Source organism: Phaethon aethereus (genome assembly GCF_964289735.1).
Source record: "Phaethon aethereus genome assembly, chromosome: 4".
In the NCBI taxonomy this organism is placed as follows: domain Eukaryota; kingdom Metazoa; phylum Chordata; class Aves; order Phaethontiformes; family Phaethontidae; genus Phaethon; species Phaethon aethereus.
The window spans coordinates 5,597,533-5,616,309 of NC_138578.1; the positions used below are offsets into that span (position 1 = coordinate 5,597,533).

The 18,777-nt window shown below is 39.4% G+C and overlaps 1 protein-coding gene across 1 annotated transcript in view; it reads right to left on the reverse strand.

Annotated features, from left to right (window-relative positions):
• Positions 1 to 8,310: 8,310 nt before the first annotated feature.
• The window catches only part of PRSS12 (serine protease 12), a gene marked incomplete at its 3' end in the record, with an annotated part of 42,634 nt that continues 32,167 nt past the window's right edge, over positions 8,311 to 18,777 (reverse strand). Inside the window, exons 11-13 of the mRNA XM_081999191.1 lie at positions 17,776 to 17,898; positions 10,562 to 10,842; positions 8,311 to 8,618 (exon numbers count right to left, since the gene is read on the reverse strand). Of these exons, the coding sequence (XP_081855317.1) occupies positions 8,311 to 8,618; positions 10,562 to 10,842; positions 17,776 to 17,898 (712 nt within the window). The remainder of the gene's footprint in view (positions 8,619 to 10,561; positions 10,843 to 17,775; positions 17,899 to 18,777) is intronic.

An 18,777-nucleotide genomic window follows, 5' to 3' on the forward strand; every position in this document is an offset into this window, starting at 1 on the left:
TTTAACTTTTGATCAGCCCTGAAGTGCTCAGGCAGTTGGACTAGATGATCGTTGTAGGACCCTGGCAACTGAAAGAGTCTCTTTTCCTCTTCTCTTCGTCTTCTCATTGAAAATGAGGCTGTGGGAATTTGGCCAGCAATAACTAGATACACTTGCTCATATGGACAGGAAAAGGAAAATTACCCATGTTCACCTAAAGTTATGACTTCAGTTTTCAAGGACATCTTTCACTACCTCTTCTTTCTCCTTAGTCCATGGTTATCAAATAACAAATAGTAGTGTTTTAGCATTTAAGGCCCATCTTATGACTTGACCAAACATACATACACATTATTCATATGTACATGTATCTCCACCTACATATAGAAAGCAGCATCAATGTCTAGTCCAGCTGAAGAGAACTGCTTTGGTGTGGGGAGTAACTGCATCCTCTTTTCCCTTTGGATGCTTTGACCCATTTCTCCTGGGGATGCTGCTCCGTAGCTTCGGAAAAGACCAGAAAGCAAACGGAAGGGTTTGAAGCCAGTTTGCAGTTACCCCTCGCCCGCATTCCCACTACACCTCAGCCTCTCCAGCCGTTCACCTTTCCTTCCTGCTGGGGCACCAGCCGGTGCCCGAAGCCGCCGCGGGACGGCCGTTGCCCCGCCCCCCCTCCGCGCGCGCAGGTGGCGTCACCGCCCACCCCGTGGGTGGGGCCCCCGCTCGGGCGGCGCCCAGTTCCCGCCGGTGCGTGTGGAGGTTTCCTCGCGGCGCGGGGCGTCCCAGTCGGTGGCGTTGGGCGCGCGCGGCGACCGTTGGCAGGCTCACGCGACAGCCGTTGGTGGGGGTGGGGGGGGCGCGGCGCGGCGCGGGGCGGCAGGAGGAGGGCCGCGCGGGCACGGCGGCGCGGTCTTTTTTCCACAGGCGAGGTTGGGCCCGTGGGGAGCCGCCGCGGCGGAGGAGTGGAGCGAGCAGCAGCAGGTGGGCCCCGAAGGTAAGTGGGGGGCCGGTGGGAGCCGTTTGGTGGCGGCAGCGGCGGGGCCAGGGACGGGGTGAGGGAGGGAAAATGGCGGCCGCCGCGTGGCGGTGGTGGAGAGGGGTGATCCATGACTCCATGGGGGCTGCCGCCAGTGGTTGTCTCCCTTCCTAGGCATGGAAGAGCAGTGCCTTGCTAATTGGCAAAACTTTTACCCTCGTGTGGGTATTAGTCGTTGACTGTGGCAAGTAACAGGCTGAGTTGGCTGGGGTGTGCGGCGCCGCAGGAATGGCCGTCTCCCCCCTCTCCCCGCCCCGTTGTGAGTTCCCCAACGGGAATAAAAAATTTAAAATTTTTTTAAAAAAATTTTTTTCCCCAATAAATCCCCCCCCCCCTTTTCTCAATAAGTTGTTTTTTGTTTTTTTTTCTCCTTAGGGCTGCAGGAGCTGAAAGTATGGAGGCTTATCTGTCGCTGTTGAAGATACTCCCCTCCAAAAAGTATTTGACCGGGTATGTGTTACGTAACAAGTTATTAGAAGCGAGGATTTGGGGGTAATAATTTAATATTTAGCGACTAAACTACAGGGACTGGTCTGTTGAAATCGAGGTATAGGCTTGGTGTTTTGGTTTTAAGGCATGCATTCTTTGTGTGTGTGTTTTATCGACAAAAAAATATATCCAAGTGCATATGTAGGTGTGACTAGGAAGAATTGGGCTTGGGTGTAGATGTGTTAGCTACACTAGGAGTACTGGATTATGGTAAAACATATCTTGCTAGTACTTTTGCCTGCCAAACTGGAGGCATCCAAATCCACAGATTTCTCAGGCATGTCTGTGCAAGAGGAATGTCTTTTTTAATAAGCATGTTTCAGATTTAATGAAGTAAGTACTAAGGGTAATCTGTAACTGCAGGAGGGGAGAGAGAGTTGTCAAGTTGATACTAATAGCTTTGTTTCAGAGCAGTTTACAACTCCTAGGAGAGCATCGTACTGCTCAGTGATGTTTGCTGTCTTGTATGTGTTTCAGTAGCAATATTGAACTGCCTCAAACTTGTTTTTACAGGGGAAAAACACTCTTGAGTTGTGATGACAGAAGAAGATGGGTCTAAATTCCACATACGAATTCTAGGAGTAGCTGTGACTAGAACTTTTAATTTTTACTTAGGGTAGGGTGGATCTGTCTAATGTGCTGGAATTGATGCCTTTGGCAAACACTAATAGCTTTACTTGGTAACCAGAAATATAAAAAGCTAATTTTAGGCTAGGTCTTAATCTCCCTTTGGGCTTACCAGCTTTTTTTTTTAAATTACGTTTAGACTTGGAGCTAAATGAGATGTTCTGTAGTACATCTCTCATCTTTGCAAAGAGGGGCTGGAATGTAGCTTACTGTGCCTGAAATTAGCCCTAACTGCTTCTACACAAATAAAACCCAGTTAGGAATTCTAGCTTATTTTGTGCTGCTTTCAGGGATCTTCTGCTCCTATCTTTGGGCTGTCACCAGGTCTTAAGCAGTTATAATAATGCTTTTGGTAGCTTAGTAGCTATGCTGCAGTCTGTGAAGTTGCTGACGGTACTGCAGTATTATTAAATCGATGACATGTGCACCTTCAGTGGTGACTCTTCTGCTGTTCAAGCGTGTTGGAACGGTTGTTGCAAGGATGTGTACCGCATAAGGTGAAGGTAAGTTTGAGAGGTCTAGAAAATGAATGTGACATCTACAGTCGTAATTTTAGTATATATGCCAATGTAAAGCATTTAAATGTATCAATAAATCAATAAAGAGACATCGACTTTCACTGCAAGTGTCGCTTCTTCCTTGCAAGACTACTGATGGAACCAAGACCACATGTTCTCTGGAATTACTGATGCATGCCAAACCTGCCTGTTGTGGGGATGCAGCTTTTGGTAGCTAGGCCTTACTTTTCTAACTCTCTATGGTTTCAGCCCAAAGAAGTGACTGTGGCTGATGCACTGTGGAAGCCCTTCCAGAACCCACGTCATTTTAATCGGAGGTTACTGTTGCAGGTGTGAAACAGTGACTTTGGATGTTGCTGCTGTTTCAGTTGCTGAAGGATCTTTAATACATGTTCAAGATAAGAATATACGGGACTCCAGTAGATGGTGAATCTGTGCAGAATCAAATTTACTGTCTTAGCTAATTCCAGCCATGCTGACACAATCTGTTGTGGAATATCTTCCAGTTAATAAGGAAATTTTTTGCAAATTGTAGCAAACTGAAAAGTGACAGGGGAAGGGGGAGGTTTTGAAAGGACTAGGAAACAAAATCTGTGAAGCTAGAACAGATCAGTAGGCAGTATAATTACTGCTAAGTACTTGGCAACTGAAGGAGGGATTCCCATTTGAAGTGGATGGGGCGGAATTGTGGATTCTAATTACAATGTGGATTAGATGTGAGGAAATTACTTCCGATGGTCATGTTGCTCATGCTTTGGAATAGGCTGGTAGGGAGATTAGGGAGCTGTCATTTCAGGAAACATCTTTCACTTTTTTTAGGCATGTACTTTTCCTGCCATTGCCAAAGTATAGCTGAATGTATATTCTATGTGGAGCTATAATAAGTGGTACTACACCTGTTTAATTGGTGGTGTGTGATTACTCTTTCCTTTTAAACCACTCTGCATACAACCCTATCGTATCACATCTTTGCTGCTTAGGATTCCAGGTTTGTGGCTGCCAAGCCTGGTAGCCAACAGCCATGAGTGTGTACTGTGAATTTCCTTTTCTCCAACAGAAGAGTGGACTTCTGTAGTAATCTTAGTGGTTTTAGAGGGGAAAAAAGTTAACACACCTATTCTGCAAGTCTAGGCTTTCTTGTGTTGGCTTTTAGCTAGCTACTGTATGGCACTGCACTGTGGTTGTCTGATGTGTTACCCCAATTCCCTTGAATTTTAACCTTTGCTTTTATGAGTCAGCAGCTGCCTTTTGAATCTATTTTAACAATTTCAGTGCATAATAGCTAAATGGTCCTTTTTTTTTTTTTCTTACAAGTTGCCCTTTGAAAACTGACTGTCCTGCCTCTGCCTCCTATAATGGAGGATCCTTTTGTGTGAAACTGTCCGTAACTTAAAGGAGGACCATGTAGCTGTCCTGGTATGCCATCGTGTGACTGAGGTGGTGAGGTCATTTGTATTTCCACCTGAATAAATTGGCCTGGTGGCTTGATCTGGCCTGTGGGTTACATTTGTGGACGTTCAATTTTGAGCTTTTCATCAAATATTTAGAACTTGCAAAGATAAATCAGTGGGTTCAAATCCAGAGAAGGAAAAAACTAGTTTTCAAGATGATGGTCAAATACAAAAGTATGAACTATAATGTTTGTTATGGGTATCTCTTGGTAGTGCTTAGTGAGGTTTCCTGTGGCTGAAGCATTCCATGAGCATCCAAGTCACATCCATAGAGGGTACTGAAATCTGCTTTCCCTCATTACGTGAGTACCACAGAGGTATTCTTACAAGATGTGGCTTTTTCATTTCCATGTGGCTTAGCATGGCTTGCTTTTCATTATTTCTCTTAAATTAATTCCCAATTCCTAAACAACTTTACCTGTCTTTCCAATCTATTCCTTAGCTCTTGCCTTTGTAGATGCTTCGTGTTTTTCTGCACCCTGTTCCATCTGCAGTTACATCCACAGTCTTGCGCCTCTCTTTCACCCAAACCAGTCCTTTTTTTTTTTTTCCTTTACATTGCTACAAAGGTAAATAATTCTTTCCAAACTCTGAAGTCATCTTTTCCTTTTTTGTGGTTGCTTGATGTTGCATTTGCAGGAAGTTACATCGTCAGTTTCTGTGTTCCATGCTAAATGGAATAGGAACTGCTGCATGTGAGCAGTATCTAATGTGTATGAGGTACGTCCAGTCTCTACTACCTCAGGTAACTGCATTTGCTGTTACCCAGGAGTTTGGAGTACAAACCAACCATTTTTCCTTCCTGATACTACAACCTTCTTGTTTTCTGCATGGTTTCTTCTACTGGGATCTGCTACTTGAGCCTAATTGTTTTAGCCTTCTTTTATGTTATGTTCTGTGATTGCCACTCTGAAATCGTAACAGCATTAAAATGTTACTGAGTGTAAATATTCTAGTACCTGAAAGTGTGAATAACATTGCAGTAACATTGAAAAGGATGGACAACATTGTTTCAGGACTGACTTGTTAAATATAAAGTACTAATAGTGCTGTGAATTTTTCTGGAAGACAGATGAGGTTATAGATATTCCCCATATAATGATCATAAAATGAGATGTTGGTTTATCTGTGGCTTACAGATAAATGCCACTTTGGGAAGCTGTTCAGGGTCGAGATAAATGCGTGTTAAAATAGGCTTTGTGTGCCAGTTGCAGTAATGCTTCTGTTCTTTGTTTATTTTATTTGTATATTCTCTGGAAAATGGGCAAAAACTTGGAAAGTTCAGGGGGACTGCATCTAACTATAAATCTTCACAATGTGTAATCTATCCACGTTCCCTAACATCAATGTTTAAGATGGTCATCTATTCTGATAATAGAAGTGCCGAGTGCTTTCTTAGTTTATGCCACTGTTAACACTGTGACCCACCTGCTTAATACAAAAAACCCATAGTGTAGGCTCAAGAACAGGTTTTTTTTACAACCTTGTATATATTAAAAATGTTGAACAAAGGGAGAGCAGCAAGGGTCAAAAAAATTTTTAAGCAGTTTTCAGTGTGTCGGATAAGTTAAAGCACTAGGACTTCGATCATACAGAACAAACTCCTCTCTCTAAGAAAATGACCCAAAGCTTATATGCTTTGAAGAAAGTATTTTCAAGAGCACCCTTTTCCACGTAAGAAAGCTGACATGAAGTTTACCCCGCTGATGTTCCTGCAGCATCTGCTTGTGCATTATCTATAGGATTAATGTATAAAAGTTACAGTCGGTGTGGCAGTCTTTATTGTATACATTTACATCATCAGGCTTATTGAACAAAAATTACAATGGCATAACATAAAGACAATTTCATTTTATGTTAGCAACTGATAAGGCATGCTCTCTGCATGAAAACAGTAGTGCAACATTTAAAAATCTATAATAAAGCATCCTATTAAAAGAGCAAAACTAATGAACTATTGTACTAAACCTAAATGTTTACAACATTTAGCATGCAGACTTGATCCCCGCCCCCCAAGTATCGTATTTCTGTGGTGCGGCTTCTAGAAAAAAAATTATTTGCCCTGTATACAATGCACGTATTGCACTATATAGCCTACTTCACCATAAGTCTCAAAATAATGGGTCTGGTATAACAGCAAAGCTTTGATGGTACCAGTAGATATTGACAGATTTACTTCCCCTTTCCTTTAATTATAAAGGGCTATGTATAAGTAAAAACGTAAATGGTTTTAAAGTTCACTAGCAGAGTGTTTCGCATAGGTCTAACTGTAGGTGGTCACAGTACTATGATTTTTGACTTGTTTTTAAGTATTTCACACTATTTCAAATAGTGTGGAATTACAGAAACCTAAAATATATTAAAGCACCTTGTGTACTAGTTTAGCACCAGTTCCAACAAGCTATTTAAACTAGTCAAGACCCTTGAAAACTTAAGTTTGAGGTCGGAGAGAAATTAAGGGCAATATAATCACTTCTGTATGCAAATTAAGTTGTCTTGGATATTTGTTACAACACCAGAGAGACATGGAACCATACATGAATGATTACAACATGAATACAAGCATCCCACTTTGTTCACAAAAGGCCACACAAAACTGTTGTAGCTGGAGTGTTAGGCCAAAGAAACACAGGAAAACAGCTGCTGGTAGTCACAGCACAATCACTATGTGGTGACACACATCTGCCATGCTTGTCACACTGGCATATTTCATGGCCCGTAGAGCTTTCGTTTCACCTTTTTAAGCAGCATGTTTGTTAGTGTGGTATGTAGACCATGCTTGCAGGTAGTCAGAATGGCCTTCCACAGGGATCATAGAGGTAGCACTGAACTCTCCACCTCCCTCTTGACTGTAGTCACAGATATTTTCAGGACTGATATCCATTAGTGTTGCAGTAAGATGGTGATTACTTCCTGTGTTCTGTGTGAAAGCTCACTGGGGTGGCCCTTTCAAAAAGGATAGTAAGTCGATCTGTATTTGCCTTGTATGTCAAGAGTAACTTTTTATCAGTGCATTTTTTATAATAAACCATTAAGGTTTTCATAGCATGGGGGACAGTATTTGTAAGAGGAATGAAATGGAATCAAGATGTGTTAGTACTTTAGAAGTCACTGAATACTATCTAACTCTCACCTTTCCTGTAAGATCAGTCTGAACCAGTACTGCAACTAAGCAAGAGAGAGTTGTCTACACATTATCTTGTAGAAAATAGTAGTTTAAGACTTTATAGACCTTTCAGACAGGTTTTGGCGCAACATCTCCAGTATTTGCATTGTCTGTACCTTTAACTTTCTCTTTTAGGATTGACAGTTTCTTAGTGTTACTTGAGTAAAAACCTTCCAAAACCAGCAATGAGAGGGTTGGGATATTTGTCTATTAGCCTGATACTGTACTGACAGCTAGTGGTAAAGAGGAAAAGTAAATTCTCTCTGAAATGTTGTATGTGCCAAAAATTACAAATTTCAGAAAGAAGACAAATTATATTTGTCTAGAGGAAAGAAAATAAGAGGTCATTTGTTTTTGATCTAGCTCTTGCAGCTGTGCAGGATGTTTGTAGGGAAACTAACTTCCAGTGTACTACCCATTTTACTTGGGAATGTACTTTATGCACACTAAGCTGTGAGAACAGCTATCAGAATAGCTGGGGATCTGATTACTGACAATTATATTCCTTCAAACCTTTAATGCATACTCAGAATTACTTACTAAGAATCAACCTGCTAATGGTCTCGTTAGCTAATGAAACATGAGTCAAAATTGGAGGGCTGCATGTAAGATCATAGGAATAATAGGAAAATGGTCAAGAAATGATTAAGTAAACTACAATAAAGATTAGTTTTGAAATCTGTAATTAATTCTAGAGAATAGCTTGGAGCTACTACAGTCTTCCTGTGGGCAGTGAATCACACAGTGAACGCTCCAGCTGTCCTGCTTCAATGTTACTGTAAGCTGGCTATGACTCTTCCCCTTACCTTAGATACATGGTAACTTGTTCGTGCAATATATAAACTTCCTTAACACAGAGGTATTTTGTTTGGATAGTAATCCCTAACTGGAAAGGTGTGTGTATACAGCTTGGATTTAACAAAAAGAAAAACGCATGAATCTGGAAAATATGTTTCTACCCACTGTGGGCCCTAGCTGTGCACTGTCTGTGCTGTTGTCCTGCCTCAAACATTATTAACAAAGTTTCATTTTAATTATGGACATTCATAGTTTGGTCACACTTTTTATCCAGGGTACAAAAGATGATACTTTTGTGTAGACACCTGGAGAATCTTTCACTCCACAGCCATAGCCCCAGGAGGTCACACCATACACAACCCAGCTTTCCCCTGGACGTTCACACATCAGTGGTCCACCGCTGTCTCCTTGACAGCTATCAACACGTTTCTGTTCCTGTACGTTACCAGCACAGAGCATTCTTGTTGTGAATCTTCTTTTGTAACGCTCTTCACATACCCTCTTGGGAAGTAAGGGGATGGCAGCCTGTTGTAATGTTCTTGAATAAGCCCTTCCTGAAAAGAGGACCCAAATTATTGTCTCATTAGGATGATTGGTCTTGTGAATGTAAATGTGATTTAATCCAATTTTTGCTGTCAGGCCTTCACACTGTTTTGTCATTAAATAAAATGACTGAAGACAAGACTAAATACTGAAAAAATCTACTGTGCATTGAATAGAATACTCAAATCTATATAGATATTGTAAATACAGAATATAGATCCTTTTTTTAAAAAAAAAAAAAATTAAAATTTAAGATGTAGCTTTACTCCTTGTGTTCACTGGGTCTTTCCAAGCCAGGAGTTTGTTTTGTTCCAAACATGCTTTGTGTCTTCTACAAGAATATATGCCTTAATACTTAAATGGGGAAGCTATTTTTGGGAGTCCTGAGCAGTAGAGACTTAAACTGTAGAAAGAAATAATTTCTAGGTTTCCAGTTCAAATCTAGTCTAGCTCAGCCTCACAGGTGCTGCATCCTCTGTCGGTTTCAGAGTAGAGCATCCAGCCAACCATCGCTCTTATGCCTGACAAGTGCATGCAAGCTTTGAGCCCAGATGCATTCTGGTAGAGATCAGCAGTATCGTTTGAATCTTTTATGATCCTGATAACTTGTATGTACCAAAGTACTAACAGCACTTCTGTCCAAAAGGAATCTTCATTTTTTGGGAGTGACCAGAACCTGTCCTTTGGTTTTCTTGATCTGTAGTGAATCCTGCATTGTATAAGCAGTGCTCTGCTTAGAAAATGTCAGGATTTGGCTTTTTTTCATTAGCTTTGCACCTCTTTTTCATTTGGAAACATGGGAAATTAAAGCCAGTGTTGGGGGGTGTTTTTAAGTAAAAATCTTAATACTTTTAAAGTAATTATGATTCATGTAGTAAGTGTGAAATTTCAACTGAAGTACTGCAATGATGTAATTTCTTACCATAATTGAAGTGAATTATTGCAGTGGTTAATGTTTCCTTAAATAGATGTCCTAAGTTAACAGTATTGCAGAACTTTCAGTGAATTGTGTAAAAAGCTAGACAGAGCTAGGCAATGAATTAGCAATTCTTTTCAGCAAAAAACCCCACCCTGCACGTCTGTCTCCTTTATTGTAGTACAGTGACCCAGACATCTGTGCACACAGACTAATGCATGTAAAGAGGAAGAATTGATATTTGGCCTTGCTGCCTTGTTTCCTTGCCAGTTTGAATGAGTCGGTGGAACAAAAGCCCAAGTGTGGTTGCTGTCTTGCACTGTATGCAACACCATGAAAACATAAAAGCAAAACATGCCTAATAATTTGTAAAACATTGAAAGGACAAAGACCTTTGAAGAGGAAGAATCTTGTACTGACCTAAAAAGTGACTAGATAGTTTGTTCCAGAAGCCTGGATTGCAGATTGCATTGTGGGTCTCATAAATTTTGGAAGGATGTTCTCTTATTTAAATCTAACTGCTGACTGAAAATGTCAGTGGTAACAAGAGAGGCTAAAAAATGTTATTTTAAATTCTATTATGTGTATGTTTTATATCCATTTTTCTATTGGAATGTGTAATTTAAAGAACCTTTCTAAAATATTCATTGTACTTACCTTAAAAACCTTAAATATATTTGAGCTGTTGGTTATGTTCTGAGGCAGGAGGTGATAAGCTGCTGCGCAGGTTGTGCCTGGCAACAAATAAGCTTTTCATTCATGCTTGTCAATCTTAATGCGGCCATTTTACTGACTGGTTCTGTGATTTAGGGTGATGTGGTTAATCACCACTTTTCAAACACAAACGAAATTCAGTAAACAAAGTGTTGTCATTCCTCGTTAAGCATCAGGAAAGAAAATACTCTGCTACATGAAAAGAGCAAAACTCTTCCATTTTGAGCATTTTCTTATTTTAAGTATTTGAAGTTTTTTTTTTTTTTTTTTTAAGCAGCCTCAGGTAACAAGATTGGTGGCTGGAAATCATTAAAACATTTTTACCTGTGTCACCCCATCCAGTGATATAACAGTTGGGAGCAGTTTTCTGTGGTCTCTCTCTCCTTAACGGCAAACAAGCAGGTAAGACGTGGGTACTGAATCTGGCACACTGTTCCTCTGGCCCCTGTAGCCTCACCAATGCAATGTCATAGTCGCTGCTGTCAGGCCTATACTCTTTATGCATCACAATCTGTCGGACTCCAATTTCTTCCTCGTACTCTTCTGGTACCAGTGTATGATAGTCTCCAACTCGCACAGCATAGTTCCGAGTGTTGTTGCCATACCTAAGATTGAGGTGAAAACAAATAGGGCTGGCTCATATCAAGTCAGATCCTGAGCATGCAAACAGATTTGATCAGGGTCTTTATTGCTCCTATAAATAATGGTACCAAAAGTTTTTTTAAAAGAGCAAAAACGCTTTCTCATATGTTTAGATTGACGTTCAAGTGTATCCTAAAGAATATAAAAAAAAAAAAAGCTTCTCCTGAAGTTTCAGGTTGGCCTATGTTCTTTTTTGTATATTACCACAGGCAAGGTTTCTTATGGCCATCTGCCATGATTGGCACTTATTTCAAAGGTGCAAGTGAGGCGTACATTATAAATGTATTTAGTAAGGGTAACACAAACTGCCAGGAATTGTAATGAAAACCTGAGTACTAACATCACTATGATGCTCCAAATAAGTACTGAAATTAGAACAGTGTTCAAGCTTGCTTTGTAGGTTGGTTGAGAAATTCTAGATAACTTGATAAAAACATCTTAAGAAAAGGCAGAAGCATGAATCTTGTTTCTCCAGGCGTTCTGACTCCAGTCCCTTGGAGTTTCTAGAATAGAGGTATTTCTTTATAAGGTTTTTAAAAAAACAAATCCTTGAATCTCTCTCTCTCTGTTGTGCTAGATCTCACATTCTCTTTTCTAGGTAATTTTCTGTGGTTTTTGCCAGTTTTAAAAGCTCAGTAAGACTTCACAGTTGATTCTTTTCCTGATAAAATAAATGGCAAAATTCCATGAAGTAGGGTTGGCTGATATATTGCTGTTATTTTTGTTGCCTTTAAGGAGATTCTTCAGAGTAAGAAAGCCTATTAGATGTTAACTAGTTGCTGGAGTTAGATACAACTATCTGTATTTGGCCATCTGAATTATGACATCAGGGACAGCCTAAATCCTGCATCCCTATAGATTTTCGAATCTTTGCCTTCTGCTGCCTACTGAGAATTTCTGCTCTGACACTGATGAATCCCTTCCTGGGTCACTGTTGCCACACATCCTGCATCAGAAAAGGCTAATCTTACCATACTTTGGTGAGACACTTAGTCTACTAGATATCAGTCTAAACTACTATTATTGTTACTCTGAGCTATGATGTGGGAGCGAATAGAAGTATAATCTGGCACTGGCTGGAAAGCGGGGGGGGGGTTTACAGTGCTGTGATCTGATCTGTGACCTTGGGTGAGTTTCTTTTTTGTTTTTTCTTCTGCCGTCTATTGGGCTTTCCTTAATACAGCAAGGAGTAAGGCTACACGCCTCTTTAGTATGTTAAAATACTGCATGGTACAGGCATTACTTAGCACAGCTTTCTTCTAGTATTATTTCTGTGAAAGTGACTTTTTTATAAGTTGTGCATCTTCACAATAAAATGCTTGGTACATTTCAGTACCAGCTTGTACTGAATAGGTTTTGCTCGCTATTGCTTCTGGGCATTTTTAGAAACTATAATTCAGAGTTTAATTTAGCATGTTTACATACAGATAGACTTGAAAGCAAATTTTCCTGGCCCAGGTGCAAAAATTTCCAGTAGTGCTTTGGCAAAACCATTGCATTCAACATTAGAAACACATTTTTATATAAATATACAAATTAGGGGGGAAAGTATTTTTTATTCCTCTACTTATGGAAAATATTGGTAGGGAAATTAATCTGATTCCTGAGTTTAATCTTGTGTTCTGCAGAAAGTTGCATCTGTAGTTCAGTATTTTTATACATTAAATAGTCTTTTTTCTCTTCACTTGGAGGCTGTGTAACCTCATAGGTAATGTATTTCCTAGAACTACAGCTTAAACGTTTCTGAACTGGTTGCAGCAAGAGAAACTACCACATCAAGGGCAAGTGTATTGATCACTTTGGCCATCTTTTTCATGGAAGTACCCATAATGTTGACTGTTTGACAGAAAGTATGCTACTATGGTATATGATGCAGTTTGAATATACTATGAAAACCAAACTGACAGACCCTGGTAGCTCATTTTATTATGTAAGCTAACCAATGCCTTGGTCCTCTGTGAAACTTGTAAAACAGAGGAATAAAACACCCAACTATAGAATGTTTACACACTGACAGCACAAATCCTGTGCCCGTCTTCAAAATGAACAAGGTTATTGTAGAGGCAGGTAGCTGAATGGTCAGGGTGTGCAGTATCAAGCGGTGTTTCCCTTTTACAAAATCTATTTACAGAACAGATGTAATGCTCAGACTGTAAAGAGTGTAATAACACTGTGATGGGCTATACAGCCAACTAAGTACTTCTCTAGTGTCTTGCCCAGGCCAAGATTACAAACAATCTTGGCTGATGCATTAGCCAACTTTGTAAGATGTATTTTCCTCAGAGTAAATTAGAAAAGGAAGCTGGTACTGCAAGTACTTTAGGTACTATTGCAGTAATATTTTCATTTGAATTACTCTAACTTAGATGCAAAACCCTCACTAAAGTAAATGGAAGAGTTGTTTTTGTCACTGACATCTCGGATATATTTTTTCTGGTCAAATTTCTTAACTGCATGATGACGTTCTACTTAAGAATCTGAATGATACATCAACTGTAGTTAAGTAGTTAGTTAAGTAAAATTATGCCATTTCCATTGCCAGTTAAGCAATATTAAATAGTTTAATAGCTTTTGTTACAGCAATTGTTTGTAACTATTGATCTCATTGCCTTTAAAAGCTATCGTAAATAGGATTCTGTACCCTAGAATGTATTGCTAAATTTGGTCCTTGAATATTTGAAAGCAATATCCTTAACAATTTTTGGTACGTGTCTGAGTGTTACATTAGAATACAAATGTATAAGGTCATTAGCATTAAATATATATTTGCCTGACATAATCTGCCAAAAACATTTTCAAAAGGTCACTGAAAACACTCTTCTTATACTTTATAGATACACTTTTTGCTCTGTGCAGCAAACCACGTATTAGTGCTATGCTGATAGTTTCTGGATTATGAAAGCTTTTTTGCCTTCAATAAATATTTGCCCATCTAAGCTAACCATTGTGTAATTGGCATATAGGTTTTGTATAAATAAACACAATCACAGTACTTTGCAGATGTGCCTTATTGGTGATGCAAGGGAAATCTGGTTCTCAAGTAGAGAAAGGTAATTTTACATGGTATAAATCTTTCTTTTTTAAATGTAATGGGTGCCTCTGCATTTTAGTTTATAGGCCTTATTCACAACATAAGTTACAGGATTTACCATATACTCTATCCATTATTTTTAATGCAATTTGAAGGGAGGAAGGGATTGTGTGTGGTTTATTAATTTTTTTTTTTTAAAACCTCATGGAAGTCAGAGTACTACAGAGCCACAAATGGATTAAGTGTTTGTAATTTAGATGAGAAACGAACACACTTCCTTCCTAAACTGATTTAATAATCAAAGGAACTTGATTTTTAATTGTTTATTTTGATTCGTAAGCCTGGGCATGAAGGAAAAATGTTTTTGACTAGTGATAACGAGTGCTCTCCTGTCAGCCATATATTAGATAGTATAGTAGAAAACTTGTTGCTCCTATTTACAGTTACCTCCTTGATTTTGACAAAAGGAACAGTGTTCCCTTTAATAAGTTCCTGCTGTTTTTCTGTGTTATGGATGATGGTCATTTATAGTAGAATAATGAAGAAAGGCGATCCAGGAAAGCTTATCTTAATTAAAAGTACTGTTTTTAAACGTTTAATAGAATGAGAAGTGCTGCTTCTCATGCAAATAAATCAAACTTTAATAGCTACAAGGCTTCTAGTGAGAAGCTTAAAGAGCAGGTTTTGCACAGATTTACCGTATTTTTGTGCACATTCACATACATAAGGCTTTCCTAAACTGATTTTTTCATTTGTATACAATTATATTTCTTCCCTGTAGTACTTTGTATTTGCCAAATATGGAAAAATTGTAATAGAGCCTCGGTACATAAAAAAAGCGAAGTAGTCTACCTCAGGGGTGTCCAGTCTTCCGCACCTAAAAGTCACCTATGAAATGGCAGAGAACCACCACACAGACTCACATTTGAAGAGTGGAGGCAGAGGAGGAGTCTGGGAGTGCTTCATGCGTGGAAAATGATGTCGCTTTCAGGGTATTACCCCTCTGTTGGATGGCTGGGCTGGGCATGCCTTTAAGCTCTAGTGCAGCCTGGCAATGTTGATCTTGGCACTTCCTAGCAGGTTTCTTTCCCGGCCAGCGGGAGGATGGATTAGTAATCAGCCACCATGCCAATATCATCCTGCTGCCAGTCAAGTAATGTACTGACATTGAAGGCACACCTGAATTCATTTCACCATTCATGCTAAATTTGAGAAAACGGAATTTTAACTCTGGCGTCTACTTTGATTTCTGGTTTCTTACTAGGTATTTGGTTCCACTGTGCCTCAGGGTCCCTAGTTCTCAAAACAAAATTACTAGGACCATGTTGAAGTACACATGGGCATTCAGAAATGCCCAAAGCAGCACTTCTATGAGAGTTATATTAATAGAATAGTACAATGTTCAAGTAACACAGTATTTCCTAACATTACATCATGGTAATTATAACTTCCTGGTTTTTCTATGCTTCCTATTTCTAATTATCCAAAGTTAATGTTTTTTTTAATGTATAGACCTGCAAATTCCCTATAGCTGTCAGAACCACTGAGGACAAAACTTGATAATAAGATGGGTGGCTTCAAACAATTTTTGATCTTAAATTATGTGTCTATGAAATTACAGAAACCAGTAATGCTGCTATACTACTGGTGAACGATTGTAATCATCATGCATAAAATTGTATTTAATTTTTATCTATAGTACAGATGAGCCCACTTTTGTTACTTAAGCAGTGTTCCAATTTCCAGGATATGAGAAACGGTATACTGGCCTTTCTCTTGTCTGTCTGTGGAAAATATGTGAAGAAGGCGCTTGATCTATAGATAGCTCTTGGAAACCTAGCCCCTTAAAATCATTCTGAGATCATTAGGAAGTTCCTCCCAGTCTGTCCAATGTCAACTTAGAGCTAAAGGTGCCTCCTCTCTTTTTACAGTAAACAGTAGTGCATCTACAGGCTGTTGGGGCTGCACGCTTGGATCTAGGTGGCAATTTTAAATGCAGTATCTGAGGCAAAGCAATACTTGGATCCCCGAGACCACATGGAACAGTTTAAGGGTAGCCTGTAACAGACCCTTGGGTTGCTGCACCCATCTCAAAGTATCCCAGTGTACATGGCTCCAGCCGTGCTGCTGCCCCATCATGTGGGTGTTCAGCAAAGTATCCAAAATGGGCATGCTTGGGCAGCACATTCAGTAATGAGCCCCAGCTACGTCAGCAAGCCATTGGGAAGCACAGATAATGTATTCTGTGGGAATTGCTTTCTGTAAGAAGCACAGCAAACACAAACTTGTTTCACCAAACTTTATGAAAGCGTTCTAGTAAGGTGAAGAGTTGGGTAACTAAGATCTTGATTTGCACACAGAAAACATAATTGGCTTCCTGTGACCTCCCTTTTTCTTTTCTTGAAGAGGATCTTTGAGGTAAAATAACAGGAAAGATTGCCTTGTTTTCAAACCTTTAATCAAAGGCTTTCTCAAGAGCTTAAGTTGCATCCTTAGTAATTGCAGGGGAATAGGAAGCCATTTTCTATAAATTTTGATGATAGCAACTGAAGTGCTTTCATAGTTCCACAGAAACAACAGGGACATCAGTAGAAATAGGCAGAAATTTTACTGAGTTTGACCATTTCAGCTTGAAATATTACCAAGAAAAGTCCTTCATGATTTTCATGAAACATGAAATTGAAAAATGTGCATCTGGTGTTAAGCAAAGGTAACACTCTCCATTTGAGTAAAAGTCTACCTTTAGTTATCAGTGTGCAAAGAGAAAGGCTCAAAGGTCAAAGTTAAAACATTTGCAGCCCACTTCAGTAAATTCTAGCAAATGTCCTCAGAACAGCAATGCTGCTGCTGTTCTATGCTTTTATTTCAGCCTGTACTGCAACCTTTTGTAAGGGTTCCAATCCAATAATTGCTGTTGAAAGCTTAAAGTACCAGACCTGCTTCCTTATTGTGCAAGTTGATGCTTTTATACTATAGTAACTTAGAATAGTTAATATAGTAACAGAATATCTGTTTCTGCAAAAATAGGACAAGACATTTTAAAAAGCTAGGTAATAGCTTACTACTGAGAATTGCAGAAGTTAGACCAAGTAGATAGTGTGATTTACAAGGGCATTTGAGTTGGAAACCAGTTGCTAAACATGTGGAAAGGAGCTGAATTTGGTATAGTTTTCTTAGGTGCCAGTGTCAGAGAATTATACCAGTATAACCACTTAGACAATTGCTTCTTTGTTAAAGGGGATGGGACCTTTGTTTAGATGGCTGCAAAAGACAATTCTTTATGGATTGTGAGATAACAGAGTAAGGTAGTTGCTCTAGCCTATTTGTGAAGAATAGGGAAAACACCTTGGTCTTGCTAGCATCCAGTGTACAGATTTACTTACCTATTAGACTATATAATAGTGCTTTACCCTAAAATGGGTTTGGGGGGACTAGTTCATCTAGTCACTGCAGTGTTACAATAAAATGTCTTACCACTGCCAATATTTATCATTACCAAAAATAATTCGAAATACTGTCCTGTGTGTGATGTTTGCTCAGTTGTCTTCACTATAACCTGAGAGCCATAAGCTGCAGTTTTGTTGGAACAGAAAGCTGTGTTAAAATGTCAGAAGTATGGTCTATACTTTTTCATGGAAATGCTGAAGTTGTTAATATAAGTCTCGTGAATGATGACACCCAGAATAATTTCAATGTATTGGTTTTTTTAGTTTGTTTTTCTTTGGAGGGAAAGGAGGTTTGTTGGTAGGGTATTTTTTAAACCAAAGGCCAACTCTTTGGAACAGTTTTCAGTGGAATGTTTTTGCCTATACCCAGAACAACAAAACGGTTTGAAAATGCACTTCACTATTGAAGAGAGACCTACCTTTTAAAGCAATGTGCAGCAGTGAGGACCCAGCAGCTGCTGATGAGAGTTGCACCACACAAGAGTCTTCCATCACCATGAGAAGATTTCAGTCGGAGTGCAACCTGCCATGGCCAGCCACCCCTACAGAGGACATAAGATGTTGTGCTCAGGGTACAACAATGGAAAAGTAAGGTAGCTTGTAGTTACCTTGAATGTAAATCCAGTTAGTTTCTTTGACTGACATAGCTTGCAGCCTGTGTTATTTATTGAGTAGCAGTTGAGAATACCTTTATATTCCTGCAGCATTCAGAATTCCATTTAACAATGCTCAGGATTACTTTACGGATTGTTTGGGCATCCAGCACTCTGAGTGCTTCCTCCCACTGTCAGTTATTTTAATTTTCCCTTCTCGGATTGCATTCATTGTGCCAAAAATACATTCTGTGGGTTCCTCACCGAACACCATCCAAGTCAACAAACTGGAAACTTCCTGTCAACTGGAGAGGGGAAAGAAGGGAATTTCGTGAAAAGCTTAACCCAGCATCTTTTCCTTTCATCTTTTCAGTTAATATCTTTGTCAGTCCTGAGCTGTTTGAAAAGGGAAGCTGGCAAACCAAAAGGTCTAAAGCAACTGTAGAAAGCACAAGTAATAGATTAGCACCTTTTTTTCAGCCTGTGATTGTCTGTTTTGTATAGTAGATCTGGGATACATATTTGCAGGCCTATGAAGACAGGATGGGTTATTTTTTGCCAGTTTAATAGATTAGCAAAATACAGAATCAGAGAGAAGGGAGAGGGAGAGAAATGCACCTGTAAGCCACAGCAACATCCAAGAATAAGCAACAGGTAGGCTTAGGTGTTTTCTTACTACTGTCAACTTGAATAGATATGCTGGAGTACAAGAGCTGCCCAGGATCATCTAGTCCAGTGAGATAGGATTCTCAGAGTTGCCAGTGCCAAATGCTTTAAAGTAAGGTAGAGGAATTTACGTCCCATAAAGCATAAAACAATTTAGACATT